General features: G+C 46.1%; 2 protein-coding genes across 2 annotated transcripts in view; both read left to right on the forward strand.

Annotated features, from left to right (window-relative positions):
- Window positions 1-10,214, forward strand: part of LOC133368774 (neurogenic locus notch homolog protein 4-like) — a 188,892-nt gene extending 178,678 nt beyond the window's left edge. Inside the window, exons 23-32 of the mRNA XM_061593388.1 lie at window positions 453-670; window positions 1,943-2,194; window positions 2,824-3,015; window positions 3,127-3,351; window positions 4,069-4,218; window positions 4,352-4,455; window positions 5,302-5,519; window positions 7,966-8,186; window positions 9,164-9,310; window positions 10,195-10,214. Of these exons, the coding sequence (XP_061449372.1) occupies window positions 453-670; window positions 1,943-2,194; window positions 2,824-3,015; window positions 3,127-3,351; window positions 4,069-4,218; window positions 4,352-4,455; window positions 5,302-5,519; window positions 7,966-8,186; window positions 9,164-9,310; window positions 10,195-10,214 (1,747 nt within the window). The remainder of the gene's footprint in view (window positions 1-452; window positions 671-1,942; window positions 2,195-2,823; window positions 3,016-3,126; window positions 3,352-4,068; window positions 4,219-4,351; window positions 4,456-5,301; window positions 5,520-7,965; window positions 8,187-9,163; window positions 9,311-10,194) is intronic.
- Window positions 10,215-14,137: 3,923 nt separating this feature from the next.
- The window catches only part of LOC133368775 (uncharacterized), a 48,945-nt gene continuing 45,939 nt past the window's right edge, over window positions 14,138-17,143 (forward strand). The window contains exons 1-3 of the mRNA XM_061593389.1: window positions 14,138-14,160; window positions 14,455-14,551; window positions 16,604-16,772. Coding sequence (XP_061449373.1) covers window positions 14,138-14,160; window positions 14,455-14,551; window positions 16,604-16,772 — 289 coding nt within the window. The remainder of the gene's footprint in view (window positions 14,161-14,454; window positions 14,552-16,603; window positions 16,773-17,143) is intronic.

Genomic DNA, 17,143 nt, shown 5'->3' on the forward strand with positions numbered 1-17,143 from the left:
GCCATAAAATCCAAAACACTGTTGTTGTTTAGCATGCATTAAGTGCAGGGGTGGAGAACCTGTGGCCTGCCAGATATAGGTGGACCGTCGACTGTTGGCTGTGCTGTCTGGGATTGATGGGAGTTGGAGTCCAAAAACAACTGGAGGGCCGCAGGTTCCTCACCCCTGCTTTAGTGCATTTCATATGCTCAAGGCACGTCACCTTACATGCGTTATCTCATTAATCCTTATGACAATTATGTAAGGTGGGTCCTCACTACTTTCATCGTATTGCAGATGTAGCTTGCCTAAGGCCCCCTGTGGATTCATGGCTAAAATGAGATCTGAACTGGGCACTTCCCAGCTTGTGCTGTTAGCCTCCAGCTTCCAGTGAATAAATTAACCATGCTAGATCATTTTCTCCCCTCTATCCAGAAACACACTAGACTGGACAAGGTCTGTTTCATTCACAGGTTCTGTGACCCTGATTTCCAAACACAGGATCCCCAAGATAACTCTCCAGGGGGTGTGGCCAAGCCACTTGACTGTCTGCCTGGATACTACTGCCTCTTGGGGACAAAAACTGCCAGACAGTTCCCATGCCCCGATGGCACCTTCAGTAACCAGACAGGCCTGAGCAGCTCCAAGGAATGCAAGCCCTGTCCTGGAGGCAAATTCTGTGCAAAAGCAGGTAACATCAAGGAGACAATGAGCAGAAATGGATTTGGGCTGCAATCCTAAGCTTGGCTATTTGGAAGCCCATCCTGCTGAAATCAGAACCGTCATGTGGCTGGAGTGTTAGACTGGAGCCAGCTGAAGGGTGCAGCATGCGATGAGCATAAGAAGGGCCCTGATGGATCAGGCTAAAGGCCTATCTCAGATATGGGGAACCTCAAGCCAGGGGGCCAAATGCAACTCTTTGTGCCTCTCTGTCTAGCCGACAGGATCCTCCCCAGGCCACAAACCTTCTTGGGTCACACCCGTCACTAGCTCTGCTTTGCACTCTCCTTGAGTGCTTTTGCCTGGCTGGAACGTGTCCTTGAACTGTGATCGTGCCTCTTGCTTGCTTGGATGGGGAGAGAGAGAGTTTTGTGAATCTGTGTAGAAACTTGCCTACTGAACAAAGGTAAAATTCCATAGTCATTGCTCTACTCACCTTTCTCTCTGACCTCCTCCCAGTGACCACAACCACCAATGACATTTGTCCCAAAAGGAAATCTGGCCCTTGGGCTGAAAAAGATTTCCCTGCCCTGCTTTATCTAGTCCATCTTCCCGTTACTCACATTGTCGAACCAGATACCTCTGGGAATCCCACAAGCAGGACAGGAGGCCAACAGTCCTCTCCTGCTGTTGTTTTCAGGAGAGATTCAGAGGCGTGCTGTTTTGCATCTTTATAATCCTGGACTTGGTCCCTGGCATCGCCAGCCAGAAGGATCTTGACTAAAAGGGCTGGGAAAGACATCCTCCAGAGACCTTGGAAACTCTTCACCAGTCAGATCCCAAAAGTGTAGTGAGAGACAGCTTGGAGTCCACCAAACCTACTTCCAGAACTACAAACCATATTAGGAAGCTGCCTTAAACTGAGTCAGACCATTGGTCCATCTGTCATCTATACATACAGGCCATGGCTCTCTGGTTTTCAGACAGGAAGTCTTTCCAGCCCTCCCTGGGGATTGAACCTGGGACCTTCTGCATGCAAAGCAGATGCTCTCCCCCTGCACTGCCGCCCTTTCTGTTTTCAGATGCTAGGCATCTTGTTTTGGGTTTGGCCCATCTCTTTATGGCTGCTTTTCCCAGAGGAAAAATGTCACCACAATTAAAACTTTTCCAGTAGAAGTACCGAGTAAATCTCTTGACACAATAGCCTCATAAGTTATTTGCAACTTAGAGCTTTTGAACTATATAATAATGTGAGTTTATTTTTTTTAAAAAAAATAAAAAATAAAGCCTTTCTGTTCCATAGGTCTTGTGACCCCTAGTGGCCCTTGTTTGCCCGGGTATTACTGCACCCTGAAGGCACGGGTACCAAACCCTGTCCCAGATGAAAGTGGAGACGTGTGCCCTGCAGGGCATTTCTGCCCCTTGGGTAGCAGCAGCCCAACACCCTGCCCGAGTGGGACTCTTCTCCCCCAGTCTGGGATGTTGTCCCACAATGCCTGCTTGCCCTGCCCTGGAGGAAGTTTCTGCCAAGGAGAAGGGCTGTCCAGTGTTTCTGGTGAGTTCTGGTCTCCTTCCCGAGCATGCCGCGCAAGCTGGGTGCTGCTGACACAAGAGAGAGCTCTATTAATATACCCGCTCCCCACCAGCAGCAACAAGAACAGCGGCAAAATAACGTTGAGCTAACCTTGTCTTGCATTAATCAGGCAGCCTCTTTGGCTTCTGTCCAAGAAAATAATTATATATGATATATACAATTTGCATAGGGGCCTTTTGGGTGGGTGGAGGATTTAAAGCATCTTGCTTAGGTTAGAAATCACAGTATATTTTCTGCACGGTGCTGTGTTAGCAAAGTCTATCTAGGTTCCCTGAGAAACAGGAGTGTGGCAATCGACAGGATGTTAAAATCTCTGGACATCAAGATATATTTTTATCTAGATATCTATTATCTCTCTATATCCTTCTGAAAGCTCAGGGCTTCATCTGAGCTGAAGTAATGGAATGCAGCAAAGAGCACTTTTCCCTCACTGTTGATCAAATAGAAACTGGCTTCCCTGTCCCCTGGTTTTAGGCAGCAGGGCATCTTCCAAGGAGGCCCAGCACCTCTTCTGTTAGAAACTGAGCACCATGGATGCTTTGAGGCTCACCAATGATGTGTGGTTGTCTCTGAAACCTTCTCCTTTGCAGGATTGTGCCATGGCGGGTACTACTGTGATATGATGTCCACACGCCCTGACCAGAAGCTCTGCCCCCCTGGATTCTACTGCCCCAAAGGCACAGGGTCCCCACTTCCATGCCCTGCAGGAAGCATCAATCCCCACAGCGGGAAATGGGATGCTACCGATTGCAAACTCTGTCCAGCTGGGTATTTCTGCAGTGGTACGTGTGCTCGTGGATATTTTCTTTCCCCCTTTCCTCATTTTAGTGAACGCTCAGGTGGCGTTTGAAATGAAATGAAACAAATACTCCTTTTTCTCTTAATGGTTTCAGGTCCAGGAAAGGCTGCTCCAGAAGGGGAGTGTTCCTCGGGTTACTATTGCCCACCAGGACAAGCCTCGGCCACACCCACTTCCCACCGGTGCCCACGTGGATTTTACTGCCTTCGGGGATCCGTGGCTCCAGTGGCTTGCCAGAAAGGAACCTACCAGTCAGAGGAAGGGAACGAGTCATGTGATCTTTGCCCAGCAGGCTTCTTCTGTGAACCATCCAACAAAAGTAAGAAAATTGGAGGGATATCCACATGCTACTTGTTATGGGTTATGACCAGAGAGGTGTCTGTGGACACCTCCAAGCTGTCAATATCTTGCAGGAGGGATTCAAATGCATACCAGGGAAATGCAGGTTTGCACAGTTAAAGTGGATTATAGCACTCTGTCATCCTAGCACAATAAATCCACTTTTAAAAAGAAACAGATTTTTTACAGTTAGGAAGTGGCAGGGAAATGCATTGAAAAGTGTGGAACGAATGAATGATTAACAGGATGACATATAAACACCCTAAAGCAAATCAGGATGAATGCAGGATGAATACTCATTGTCCCATATCTGCCCCATAAACAAATCGGAACAAATGCTCAGTAAACTCCAGATATAATCTAACCTCGGTGTAAGTGTTGTGCTAGCAAATGAGGATGAATGCTCAATAAATAGCTTGTCCATAGAAGAGCGGTGTGTTTATATAAAGATGAATCACTTCTCCCAAGGCATTCACAGCTGAAGCTGTAGAGGAATCATTAAAAATTAAGGAAGGCAATAGCCTTATGCAATGAGTGTCTAAACACAGGACCTCTATCTATCTGAATCAACAAAGGCAGGTTTTCAAAATAGAGTGCTGCAGATCTACACACACACACGCACTTTAAGAAAAATGATAATCCCTTTTTACATGAAAAAATCCAGTATGAGATTTCTAAGTCACTCCTCCTTTCCTAGGTGCTGCTATCCAGGCACCCAAGCCGTGCCCTCCTGGGCATGTTTGCCCCCCTGGCACTACATCTGGCACAGAACACCCCTGCTCCAGAGGTACATATGGACCCAAAGCTGGTGCTGCTGAAGAATCTGACTGTGAGCCCTGCCCAGCTGGTAAGTAAGGGCCTGGGAGAAGGACTGCATAGCCTATCCAAAAAACAAGGTGAGACAAAGTGGAAATGACCTGAGCATTTGGCTGCCATACAAATGTTGTGCACACCACATATTCTTTTCCTCCCCTTTTCAGGAATGTATTGCTCATCTCCTGGACTGTCCCAACCAACTGGTCTTTGTCATCAAGGCTACTATTGCACTAGGGGAGCAGTCAACCCGACCCCCATTAGGCACCGGGTGAGTGGGAATAATAAGAAGCAAGCTTAATTCACTACTGGGAGATTGTGGGGGAGGGATGACAAAATTATCTGGTTAATTTGCACATCCCAAACCAATATGCAAATCAAAACAGAGCTATCCTTTGAAATTTGCACTTCTATGAATTTTGCAATATAGTTTTCCAGCCAATGTGTACAAAAAATGCACATATTAAGGGAAAGTGTGCATAAAATGTGTGTTAGTGAAAAGAACATACAAAAAATATTCAGCTTGCAAAAATGTGTACATTAGTCAAAACTGCACACAAAAATGTGTTAGGAGAAAGTAACACTAAAATGCTGATGAATTTTCATGAGGATTTTTTGAAAAAAGTAAATTGCTGCAGAAATGTGAACTGAATTTAAGACTGGGGGGGGAAGAGTGCTGAAACTGATAGGTCTTTCCATCTCTACTTGTGGGTAATCTTTAGGGGGTGCATGCTGTGAGACCCAAACTGTTGAGGAACAATCTGATGTCAAAAAAGGGGGGGTGCAAAACTGAGAGAAACCCAAATTTAGAGAAATATCCATCCCTATGTACACAACCTGAGATGATTTTATCAAGCTAGTTACACCCCTCTGTGGCTGGCAGATCAGGGAAGAAGCTTTAGAGAGAACTAGCGGGCTCCCTGATGTGCAGTTACTAATTGTCACGTGTTTGAGGGAGCATTCTTCAGAAACATTGACTGAGCCAGCTTGGCACAGTGAAATTATCTTCTTGACAGCTCAGATGTGCAACTCACCACCACCACCTTCGTTTTATCAAAATTATTTTCTAACTGTATTTCTTTCTCATTGATTTTATTTCCCCTTCTTCCTTATTCAGGTGGATTCTGTCAGCTTTCTCCTGACCGGGAATGACATTTGCCCACCTGGGCATTTCTGCCCAAATGGGACTGGATATCCCACCCCCTGCCCATCTGGCTCCTTCTCCTCTTCTCTGGGTTTGAAGGCAGAAAGAGAGTGCCAGCCTTGCCCAGCAGGACTGTATTGCAGCCACTCAGGGATGTATGATCTGTCCCAGATGGCGCCGTGTAATGAAGGGTAAGAGCCTGTAACAGCTGATTTCCTTGATAGAATGATGAGTTGAGACACGCAGGCTCCCCGTGAAGGAACACAGTAGCCTCTGATCACAAAATGTTCTCTATAAACAAATACGGGTTACGTGAGTGATGTGGGCAGATTAAAAGAAGCACAGCTGTCCTGGGTATTTGGGAGAATGAGCCTCATCACAGATCCATAAACACAGTAAGGTGACAGTAGAAGAGCTGGTAATCTGGACTAGCGACAGGTGAGAATTTTGATTCAGTTCACATTTAAAGGCAAACCTATTTAATCCACGCTTTTTTGGAACAATACAGGAACCCAAATGCAGCCATCTTTCAAAATTCATACCTCTCTGAATTTTGCATTGCAGTTCTCCAGCCAAGTATAGTGTATAGAAATGCATGTAGTGCAATGTTGAGAATAGGCCTTTCCAAGGAATACCTTTCTTCTCATTCGCCAAGAGAAGCACTAGCCATAATTCGTTCCCGTCTTAAAGATATTGACCACCAAACTTCAATCTGTAAGGCTTCGAAAACATGTTCCCCTCTGCATCTGGAATTAAATTTTGTTCCCGGCAAGTTTGCTCCTTATTTAGATATGTTAACAATCCCTAAGCTACACATAGCTTTCTCTAAAGCCAGGTTCAACTCTTTAACATCTGCGATACTTGAGGGGAGGTTTAAGGGAATTCCCTACGAACAACGTATTTGTCCCTGTGGTGTAGGTTCCATTGAAACTCTCCAGCACTGTTTTCTTTCTTGTCCTTTATATTCTCAGCTTCGTAATAAGTTTTTAAACCCCATAATGATGAATGCCCAATACAAACCCTCTGATGTTATGATTGCCTCTCTTCTTTCTGGTTTAGACAAATATATTACTATTCAGGTTGCCAAGTTTGTATATGCTGCCCAGCAGAAACGTGCTACTATCCTCTGTGAATAATACATATTGTATATATTGTATAATTAAGCAAAGAAGTGTGAATTGTTCCTTATCTTTGACCCCGATTTTAACTTTTTATTGTAATTTGTATTCATTTTTGTTAAATATGGGTCTATGACCGCAATAAATATCTATGACTATGGCTATGGCATGTAGTGGGGTAAAGTATTCATGTAATTGCACATAGTAGTTAAAATAACATACAAAATAACATCATTTTAGGGGAAATTGCATGCAAACTTGTGTATGGTGGGAGAAATTTGTATTAAAATGCTGATTAATTTTCATGACGACATTTAAAAAAAACTGATGTGGAAATGTGGAGAACTGAATTTCAGATTGGAAATATGAGGAACTGGGAGAAAACAAAATTGCTGGATCAGCCTATCCCTAACCTAAGCTGAACCCATTCCTGGAAAAATGTCAAATTTCCATTCTTCCGTGTGAACCCAAAGGAAAACCCTAAATTAAGAGCTAGTGTTTGGGGGGGTGTAAGGGGTCTAATAATTAGGAATTCATGTCTGCTCCTATGTGAAGGGATGCAGAGCATCTTACAGTTCATGCTTAAGATGCAAAGAACAGGGATGTCAGAGAATTCCATCGGAAACAGAAGTGAGAGGGGAAATTGTCACAATTCACATGCTTGCCTGAGGTCAGGAACAGAAATCATGCAAGCAAACATGAGCAGTGTTTGCTACCACTGTTTTTTTTTTAGTCTGCAAACATTACATATAAAAAGTATGTTATTTTCTGCATTGTTTTTGACATGTTCCTTCCACTGAAATGCATTGAATTACCCAGTTAATTACATAATTAATTGCATTAGTTTTGGCCATAGCAGATAGCAAAACAAATAACGTAGGTTTCAGCAGAAGCCAAACTGTAGCAGAATGGAAACAGCTCTGATTATGACAAACAAAGGGCAGGATGGAAATCACTGCCTCTGTGTATCCCCAGCAAAGAAGCAGAATGTACTTCTGAGTATTAGGTGACAGCAGCAACCAAGGGAAGCAGGCAACAGCTGATCTCTGCTCTCCACATCCCCACCCTGGGCTTGTCATTTAGATGGCGAGAATGATCATTGGTGTTCTGCCCTTGTGTAGCATGCTGCTGCTGCCTTCCACTAGTTTGGCTGCTGCAGCCTGCTGTTCAGAAGCGAGCCCTGCTTCTTCACAAACGTAGAGCCAAGCAGGAAAGCCCATAAGCTCTTCTAGCTCTGCCTCTGTTACCCAGGATGGCCTTAAGTATTGCAGAGGTTATCCAGATCTCTTTCAGGGAATGTGCTTATAGTTTGCCAGGTTTTAAGGGTGACTTCATCTGAAACCAATGGAGGGAATAGTGCAGTGCCAGCCAACATAGTGTCTTCCAAATCTTGTTGGACTACAACTCCCATCAACCTTAACCATGGTGGCTAAGTCTGATGGGAGTTGGAGTCCAACATCAGTAAGGGAACACCCTGTTGTCTGCCCTTGCCTTAGATACTTCTTTGTAATATGTGCAGGTATGTTTGCCTTGAGGGGAACTCTGCTCCTTGCCCCAGTGATGGGATCCATGGGTACAGATGCCCTAGAGGATTCCACTGTCCTGAGGGCACTGGGCTGGAGATTCCTTGTGAGCCTGGCATGTTTAGTCCCATGGTTGGGGCCAGCACCTGCCTCCCTTGCCCAGCTGGTACAACCTGCAGGTACGCTGCCACTGTGGAGCCACTCAGCTGCCCCAGAGGTAAGGCACTCAGAGATTGCATGCAACGTATGGGGTGGGAGGCATGCCGTTTGCAGGAGGTAGAAAGAACTCTTTGTCCTCTTTCAATGACTGTCATCTCTTCAGTGCCATCCATTATGATGCTCAAGTCCTTTCTTGAGCTATGATGATAACTCTCCATCCCACACCGCCAAGGTCTTTTGAATGATATCATTACACATGCCTCAGTTATCCAGGGACCCAGCATGTCTCCAAGTTCTGTGTTTATCTCAGTCTGACCCAAACTGCAGTCCTGATCCACGTAGACACAGCTGGATGACATCATCCTCTACAGAGAGGTGGAGAGAAGAAAGACACACCCTTCCTGAATGGCCTCCAGCTGTTAGCTCAAGGCTAGCCAACATGATGCCCTCCAGATGTTTTGGGCTTCAATTCCCATCAGCCCCAGACAGCTTTACCAATGGCCAGAGATGATGGGAGATGTAGTCCAAAACATTTGTAGGGCATCTGGCATCTGTGACCCCCATGATATATCCTCAGATAGATACACCTCCGTCCCTCCCAATATTTTTAAAAATTGAGGGGTTGGGGGAGGAGTATTTGGGGTTGTTTTGCTTTTTATGTGTGAGTTTTGTTTTGTTTTTGGTTGGGGAGTTTTTTTGTTTGTGTTTTATTTCCTTTGAGATAAATGTGACTGTTCTGCCTTTGTGGGTGGGAGGTTGTTTCAGCATTACCAAATTTTCTTCTGTGAAATGGATATTTTGCAATGTCCATGACAGTTTGTTAGATTTCCAAATGTATCGACAGGCCCCAAAAAGATTGGGGAGCCATGCCTTAAGCAGCCCTTCAGTTGTCTAGACCCTAACCTTACAACATTAGAATTACTGAGTTGTAAGTAACCTAGAGATCATCTAGCTCACCACCTAATTCCACTACAACAACAACAAAGTATGAAGATAATATGTGCACACATTGCCACTGTGTTCTTGCTTTGACAGGTTACTACTGTCCACCCAGGACTGCCATCCCCTTGCCATGTCCTGCTGGGACTCTGAGCACCCTGGAGGGGGCGGTCTCCTTCAATGCATGCAAGCCATGCCCAGTTGGGAGGTACTGCAGTGGAAATGCTAATTGGGAACCTGATGGTAAGAAGTCTGGGTTATTGTTCTGAGATTATTTATGAGTCCTTCGGATTTGCAGCCACAGGTTGTCCAGTAGCATGGATGGCTTCAAAAAATGATTAGCCACATTCCTGGAGAAGAGATCTATGAATGGCTGTTAGCAGTGGAGGCTTCTGGAACCTTGTTCTATTGCATAATTTCTACTTCATTGTTTTTTAAATTATTGTCAAGCTGTTTTTGTACATTATGGATTTGTAAGGTGCTTTGAGACACCACCTTGTGAAATGCGATGAGGAGGAGGAGGAGGATGGTATACAAAGGCAATAATAATAAAGGCTGAATAGCAGATAATGGGGAGCAAGAGCTGGAGAAGGCTATTGCCTTCATGCCCTCCTTATGGACTTCCCAGAGGTTTCTGGCTGGCTGCCCTGGGGAACAGGATACTGGATGAGATGGACCTTTGGTCTGTTCCTCTAGGGCAGCCTTTCCCAATCTTTGGGTTCCCAGATGTTACTGGATCACAATTCCCATCATTCCTGACCATTGGCCATACTGGCTTTGGCTGATGGGACTTGTAGTCCAACAACATCTGGAGACCCAAAGGTTGGGAAAGGCTGCCCTAGGGCTTATGTTCCTATAGCAGGAGATGCAGATATATAGCAGTGAGACTCAGGAATGGTGGGTTCCCCGAGCCAAAGACAAAGAGATGCGTGGCTGAGTGTCAAAAAGATCTTCCAGACTTCCCTCCAGTTCTTACTCCCTTCCTAGTTTCCTTGAGGCCTAGTTCTCCCTGAGGTGCTAAGCCTGCATCTGGGCCGTACCATTTCAGGCGGCAGGTGGAGGATCTCAGAGCTGAATGCTCCTCCTTGCCACCTCTGGATGCTGCTCCTTCTTTTTTTTGCTGCCAGTGCACAAAGCACCCCTTTAGGCTCTCCATCTCACCTTGCAATGTCTTTCACACAGCCCGAGGAAGGTATAGTCCTTTCTGAGAGTGGGGCCATGTGGGCACCTGCAGTGCTGCAGTGCCTCGTTTGGAGGAAGCACCCACCCTGAGAGAGGCATCGGTGATTCTGAGAGGCCTTTATGAGCACCGCTGGCCATTTTGCTAAAGTGCTGGTGGCACTCCTAGAGTTTTGGCTGATAGTTTTCTGGGCTCGGCCATGAAGTGGGGCAGCCAGTGGTGATGGTGGCAGCAGCAGCAGTGGCAGCAGCCTGCAACTCACAATACAAACAAGCACATTGGTGGTGGGTGGTCCTGCGGGTGGCTGGAGACAGCGGCAGATGGGGGCAGAGGCACTGATCTACCTTGCCTAAACCAGACGGCCAACCCACACACCCGTACCCACACTATCCTTCATATAGTAAACTAGACATTAGGAAAATGGGTTCTAGCTTTCTCCCTGACAGGCTAGCATTCTGTATGCAAGAAATATTTTGAACTGAGGAATATCTGTACCACCCACCCATAGCTAGAAGTGGTGCAGACCGAGTACATGAGGTGAACCACACCAGAGAAAGCTTGGGATTATTGGAAGCTGATTCTGAGGCTGCTTTTTTTCAGATAGGAAGAGTTATTGAATAGATTGGTAATGGGCATCTCTGGCTTACTGAGATATTTCTTCTTCTCTCGTATCAAGCCAGATCGCTAGCAGTTTGTTCATACTAGAGGAGGTAGAAATATTGGCTTCTTCCCCTCCTCCCCTGAAAAGAGTGCACGCTTTATTCATGTGTGAACAGGAGCAAGATGCCCCCTCCTGAGCTAACATTTTCATAGGGCTACCTTAAGTCAACACTGCTAAAGTGCAAGCAGTTCATCTGATATACATGCGGCCTCTGAGAATCCTGTTTCCCAACTGGCAGGTCTGTGCTCCGCTGGATATTACTGTGCAGGGGGAGCGTCTGATGCTGTACCACAAACCACACCTGAATTTCCCCTCAACGGGCTCTGTCCCCGGGGGCACTATTGTCCAGAAGGCACTTGGTCGCCTGTTTCCTGCCCAGTGGGCACTCTGAATACTGCTACAGGTGAGCACAGCTTAGGCTAGCCATCTCTCTCCATGTTCAGACCCCAGCCATTGCCACAACTGCCTTTCTGGGAGTACAAGAAGCCTAGTTTGTAACCCATAAAGAAATGTGTCAAATCGTTGTTGTGCTTCAGTGGAGGAGAGCATTAAGGGGAAGAGCCATAGCTCAGTGGTAGAGCATCTGCTTTGCATCTACTTTGCATGCAGAAAGTCCCGGGTTCAATCCCTGGCGTCTTCAGGTAGGGGTGGGAGAAGCTCTCTCTCTGATACCCTAGAGAGCCATTGTCAGTCAGTGTTTAGTCCTGGAAACTGTAGTTTGTTAAGGGTGCTGGGGATTGTAGCTCTGTGAGAGGTCCCCTAGCAACTCTCAGCACCCGTAACAGACTACAGTTCCCAGGACACTTTGGGGGAAGCCATGACTGTTAAAGTGGCATAGGAGTGCTTTAACTGTGTGGTGTGCATGCGACCGTCGATTCGGTTCACACACACAAAGGGGCAAGCTGGAACAGATGGTGAGAACGCTGATGGCTCTCCACACAGCGGGCACCCTCCCTGTCCAGTGTGTCATTGGGATTCTTCTGAAGGAGGCTGCCTTACTCACACATAAGGTTTTCTAACAGAGGGATGGGAATCCTGATCAATTGGGGTTCTGTAACCCTATGCACAAATAAGGCAGCCCCCTTCAGACTGAAGCTGATCATGCATTGCCCAGGAAGTTTGTCCGGCAGATGCAGCATCATTTGTGGGCTGTGTGTGTGGCTCAGACCACATGTTCCTGCTTGCCCCTTTGTGCGTCCAAACTGGACACCTGCAGAGGGCTCACATTTCCCTTCTAATGTCTCATTCCACCCTTAGTCACATAAGACGATGTCTTAGTTTAAAACAACTAAGCAAATGCAAGTGCTGAAATCCAGTGTTTGAGCTGAACTGCAAAGTCTGATAGTTTAATCAGCTAAAGGCTGAGGTCAAAGTGGACAACCTGTGGTCCTCCAGATGTTCCTGGCCTACATCTCCACTCATCCCTGACCACTGGCACATTTTAATTGGGGAGGCTGCCTCTTGGGTAATATTTTTTAGGTTCTGATTTAGGAACCAAAAAAAATTAAAAGATGGCCTTTTCTTCTAACATGTGTTGGCTTTTGTTTATGAAATGGTTAATTATCTCAGAGTCTAATATCTAAGAAGTTATCTCTATATCTGTACTGAGTAGCTGATAATATGCAAATGTATTTAAATTTAATTGGTTAGCTAATTCAGTTAATAGACCTGTCATTCATCAGCTAAAACTTCTTCCATCGGTTGAGACCTGAGATAGGAGAACGCCCACTAAATTTCAAGCCACGTAATGTGAGTGAATCTGACAGGTGCATTTTCTTCCTCGCAGAGCTCAAGGTTTTTAAGTAACTTGTAACATTGCCTTGAACCTGTTCGTTTGACATAGAAAATAAAATACCCAAATCAGAGCCAAACAGGCATGGGAGATCTACAAACAGCATCTCTTGCATGTTAAAGTCTTAACAGCAGCTTTGGAGGGGAGGAGGGGGGGAAGAGAGAGATTTGGATTCAGACCTCAGCTCTAGGGGAGTTAACTTTTCTCCCCATGCCTTTTTCATGATGATTGAAATTGTCCACTGCTAAGAGGTATATCCCCATGAGATGAAACATAGTATCTTGGGAGTAGTTGCATGTTTTGCCCAGTGGGGGAAAATAGCAGTTTAAGAGGCAACTTTAATTAGGAAAATGACATAGATCTTCCTCCATCGTTTTTTAAAAAACGATCTGTTTTTTAAAAATCCTCCCCAAGTGCCATATCATCTGAATATACTTCATCCCCAGCAGCACATTTTTAAAACAAAAAAACTATAGAAGAAACTTAATCTCACTCATCAGATCTAGCTCCAACCTTACACTGGAGTGGGGAACCCAGACTTGGGGCCAAATCTGGCCCTCTAGACCTCTCTGTACTGCTCTCAGAATTCTCCCCAGGCCACCCACTTCATCAGCCCTGCTCCACACCCTCATTGGGCATTTTTGCCTAGATGGAATGTGTCTGTATAAGGAATGTGCCTGGATGGTGTGAGTGTGTGTGTGTGCGCGCATTTAAAGCAGGTGTGGGGAACCTTTGGCCCTCAAGGTGTTGCTGAACTACAACTCCCATCATTCCTGGCCATCAGCCATCCTTTCCGAGGCTGATGGGAGTTGTAGTTCAGCAACGTCTGGAGGGCCAAAGGTTCCCCGTGCCTGATGCAGAGACACCTGAGCAGTGGCAATTTCAGTCTGTGGTGTTAGGTTACTGAAGAAGATTCATGAATAAGATATCCACTTTTTTGTAAGAAAAGTGTAATAGATGCTGTAGGGAGGGGGTTGATACAGATCAGGATGGCAGTGCTGACAGTACCTTCCCCCAAATCTCTTTGCTCCCCCTCAATTTTCTTCTGCAAAATCCCCAGCACAGCTTTTATACAGCAAAACGTATACTGTAGGTGCCAAAATGACGTGCACCTATACCAGGGGTAGCCAACACATTGCCCTCCAGACGTTGCTGAACTATACCTGTCCATTGGCCATGTTTGCTGGGGCTGATGGGAGTTGCAGTTCAGCAACAACTGGAAGCCCAAAGGTTCCCCACACCTGGAGTAGAGTCACATCCATTGTTCCACCCGCTTTTGCCTCTGACCATGTCTTTTTGCCCCTGACCCTTAACTCTGGTAGTATGTTCCCGACCCCCCAAAGATTGCCCACTAGGAAATACATCCCTTGGGCTGAAAAAGATTCCCCATTCCCCAGCCTTAGACTAATCAAGATAATGAATGTCACAGTTACAAGGATGACATGCCACTTGCTGATATGGTAAGGCGCATAGCTCAGTGGTAGAGCACATGCTTTGCATGCAGAAGGTCCCAGGTTCAATCCCCAGCACCTCCAGGTAGGTATGGAAAGACTCCTGTCTGAAATCCTGGAGAACAGCTGCCAGTCAGAGTAGACTATACTGGACATGAAGGTCCAGTGCTCTGACTCAGTGTAAGGCAGATTTTGTATTTGTAATTGCCCGTGCAGAACTGATCTGTGCCAGCTTTTGTCTCCTGTAGGAGGTTCCTCTCCAGACTGCTGTGTGCCATGCTCTCCAGGGTTCTTCTGTGCCAGTGTGGGATTGAGTTCACCAACCGGACCATGTGCTGCTGGTTTCTACTGCCCAGCAGACTTCAGTTCCTTCAGCCCAACAGCATTCCTGTGCCCTGAGGTCTGGAACATAGCATCTATATTCTCTTGTAATTGATTTGGCTGTCGGATTTGTCAGATAAATAGAAATATCACTGTGGGTTGACTTAAGGAAGGGATGGGAAGCCTGTGGCCGCTCCAGATGAATCCCATCAGCTCTAGCTAGTGTGGCCAATTTTCAGGAATGATGGGTATTGGAGTCTAGCAACATCTGGAGTACCACAGGTTCTGCAGCCCTGCCTTCATACAGCACCTAGCCAGAGTCATGAACTTGACAAAGGAGTGTTAATAGCTTGAGATATTCAGGTAATGCCTCTCCATGGAAGCTAATTGTTTAGATGATTGCTTCTTAACACAGAACCACTCTGGAATGTTCTGGATAGGAAAAATGAACCAGAAAATAGGGTAAAGGACATACCTCCCACACCCAGCCAAGGATGATGTAATCTGGGTCTCCGAGTGAAAAGGAGGGATGGGGTAAACTGTGGCCCTCCAAATGCCATTGGGCTCTCATCAGCTGCAGCCAACATGGCCAGCCATTGGGGATCATGAAAGCTGTAGCCCCTCAACATCTGGAAGGACACAGGTTCCCCATCCCTGATTAAAAGAAATATTAATAAGTCATGTTGGATGAGACCGGGGGAGAGCACAGAGAAGCACAGGAGGAGATCTGAGCTTTGGGCTCTGTAAGCACTTTGAGGGTTGCCTTTTCCTGAGGGGATCCGATATGGGAAGTAGATACAGCTGTCTGTTGCAATGTTTAAGCCAGGGGTAGCCAATGTGATGCCCTCCAGATGTTCTGGACTGCAACTCCCATCATCCCTAACCATTGGCTGTGCTGGCTGGGGCTGATGAAAGATAGAATCCAAAACGGTCCGGAAGCTGCAACTGGTACAGAATGCGGCAGCTCGCCTGATTAAGGGTAGCCGCCAGTGAGACCACATTACTCCAGTGCTGAAGAAGTTGCACTGGTTACCAGTTGCTTTCTGAGCCCAATTCAAGGTGTTGGTTTTGACCTTTAAAACCCTGTACGGTTTCGGCCCAGTCTATCTGAAAGAGCGCCTCCAGCATCATCAATGTTGCCGCCCAACAAGATCAGCCTCAAAAGACCTTCTCTCCATCCCACCAGTTAAAACAGCTAGACTGGTGAGAACTAGGGAGAGGGCCTTTTCAGTCATGGCACCCACTCTATGGAATTCCCTCCCAAATGACATCCGCCATGCCACCTCCATGATGAGCTTCCGCCGGACCCTAAAAACCTGGCTCTTCAGGCAGGCCTTTCGGGTGGGTTAATTTTAGTGCTATTGCTGGAATTTTAAGGCTCTAATGTGAACTGTATTTTTAGTGTTGTGCATCACCCAGAGTGGCTGGACAACCAGCCAGATGGGCGACTAATAAATTTAATAATAAATAAAAATAAATAAATAAATAAACAACACCTGGAGGTACCACATTGGTTCTCTCTGGTTTAAGACATGCCTTTTACTGTGCTCAACCTGTACATTTGTAATCAATTCAAATATTATAAAATGGCTCGCCATAAGCCTCCATTGGCCTCCATCTAAAGCACTGTTCTTCAACCATGGGTCCCCAGATGTTGATGGACTACAGCTCTCATCATCCCTGACCATTGACCATTGTTGTCTAAGGATGATGGGAATTGTAGTCCCACAACATCTGGGGACCCGAGGTTGAAGCACAGTGATCTAAAAGAAACCATACCTAGGTAAGGGTTGTGCCCCTGAACTTTCCCAATGTTGGGAGAGAGAGAGAAAGGATAGCACCCTGTCAGATGTAGGGAACCTTTGGCCCTCCAGATGTTGATGAACTACAGCTCCTGTCAGCCCCAGCAAGCACAGCCAATGGCCAGGGATGATGGGAGTGGTTGTTCACCAACATCTGGAGAGCCAAAGGTTCCCCACACCTGCACTATATAATGACATCCTCAGAGAACTGGGGGAAAATATGATAGAATCTGTTGAGCCAAACAATGATGTGTGTGTGTAAGCAGTTAGAGAAGTATTTTGCCTCAATGATGCTTTTTTCTTTCTCCCTTCCTCTCTCTGGCTTCCAGGGGCATTTCTGTCAGTCTGGGGCTGCCTATCCAACCCCGTGTGCTGCCGGTAAATATCAACCAAACCGGGGGTCTGAGTACTGCCTCCCCTGCCAAGCCGGGTTCTACTGCCCTGAAGGTATCACAGGGGACTCCAAGCGCTGTCCACCACATTCGTATTGTCCTGCAGGTACAAATATGTGTATGCACACTGACAAAAAGACTAGGACTACCAGTTTCAATCGACTGATGTCACTGAACAATTGCCTAAAGTTTTAATCACAAATTAGAAACCTTCATCTGATTAGCTGGGTGGAGGGGGGCATTCTTTTGAGTGAAGATTCCAAGAATGACTAGTCTAGAAAGCCCTCTAGTGCATAGACTCCTGCCTCCCTGCACCAAATTTGGCAGCGAAACAAAAACAAAAATCTGAAAGATGGCATTTACTTCTTAGTTTGTCCCAAAAGCTAACAGATCGTTTGCATTTGTGAGTTAAACTACTCCTGCCTCTTTCTATCATTAGTAATGAGAGCCACAATTAAGTAAAGCTCAAACTAAAGT

This window comes from Rhineura floridana, chromosome 12 (genome assembly GCF_030035675.1).
Source record: "Rhineura floridana isolate rRhiFlo1 chromosome 12, rRhiFlo1.hap2, whole genome shotgun sequence".
Taxonomy (NCBI): Eukaryota; Metazoa; Chordata; class Lepidosauria; order Squamata; family Rhineuridae; genus Rhineura; species Rhineura floridana.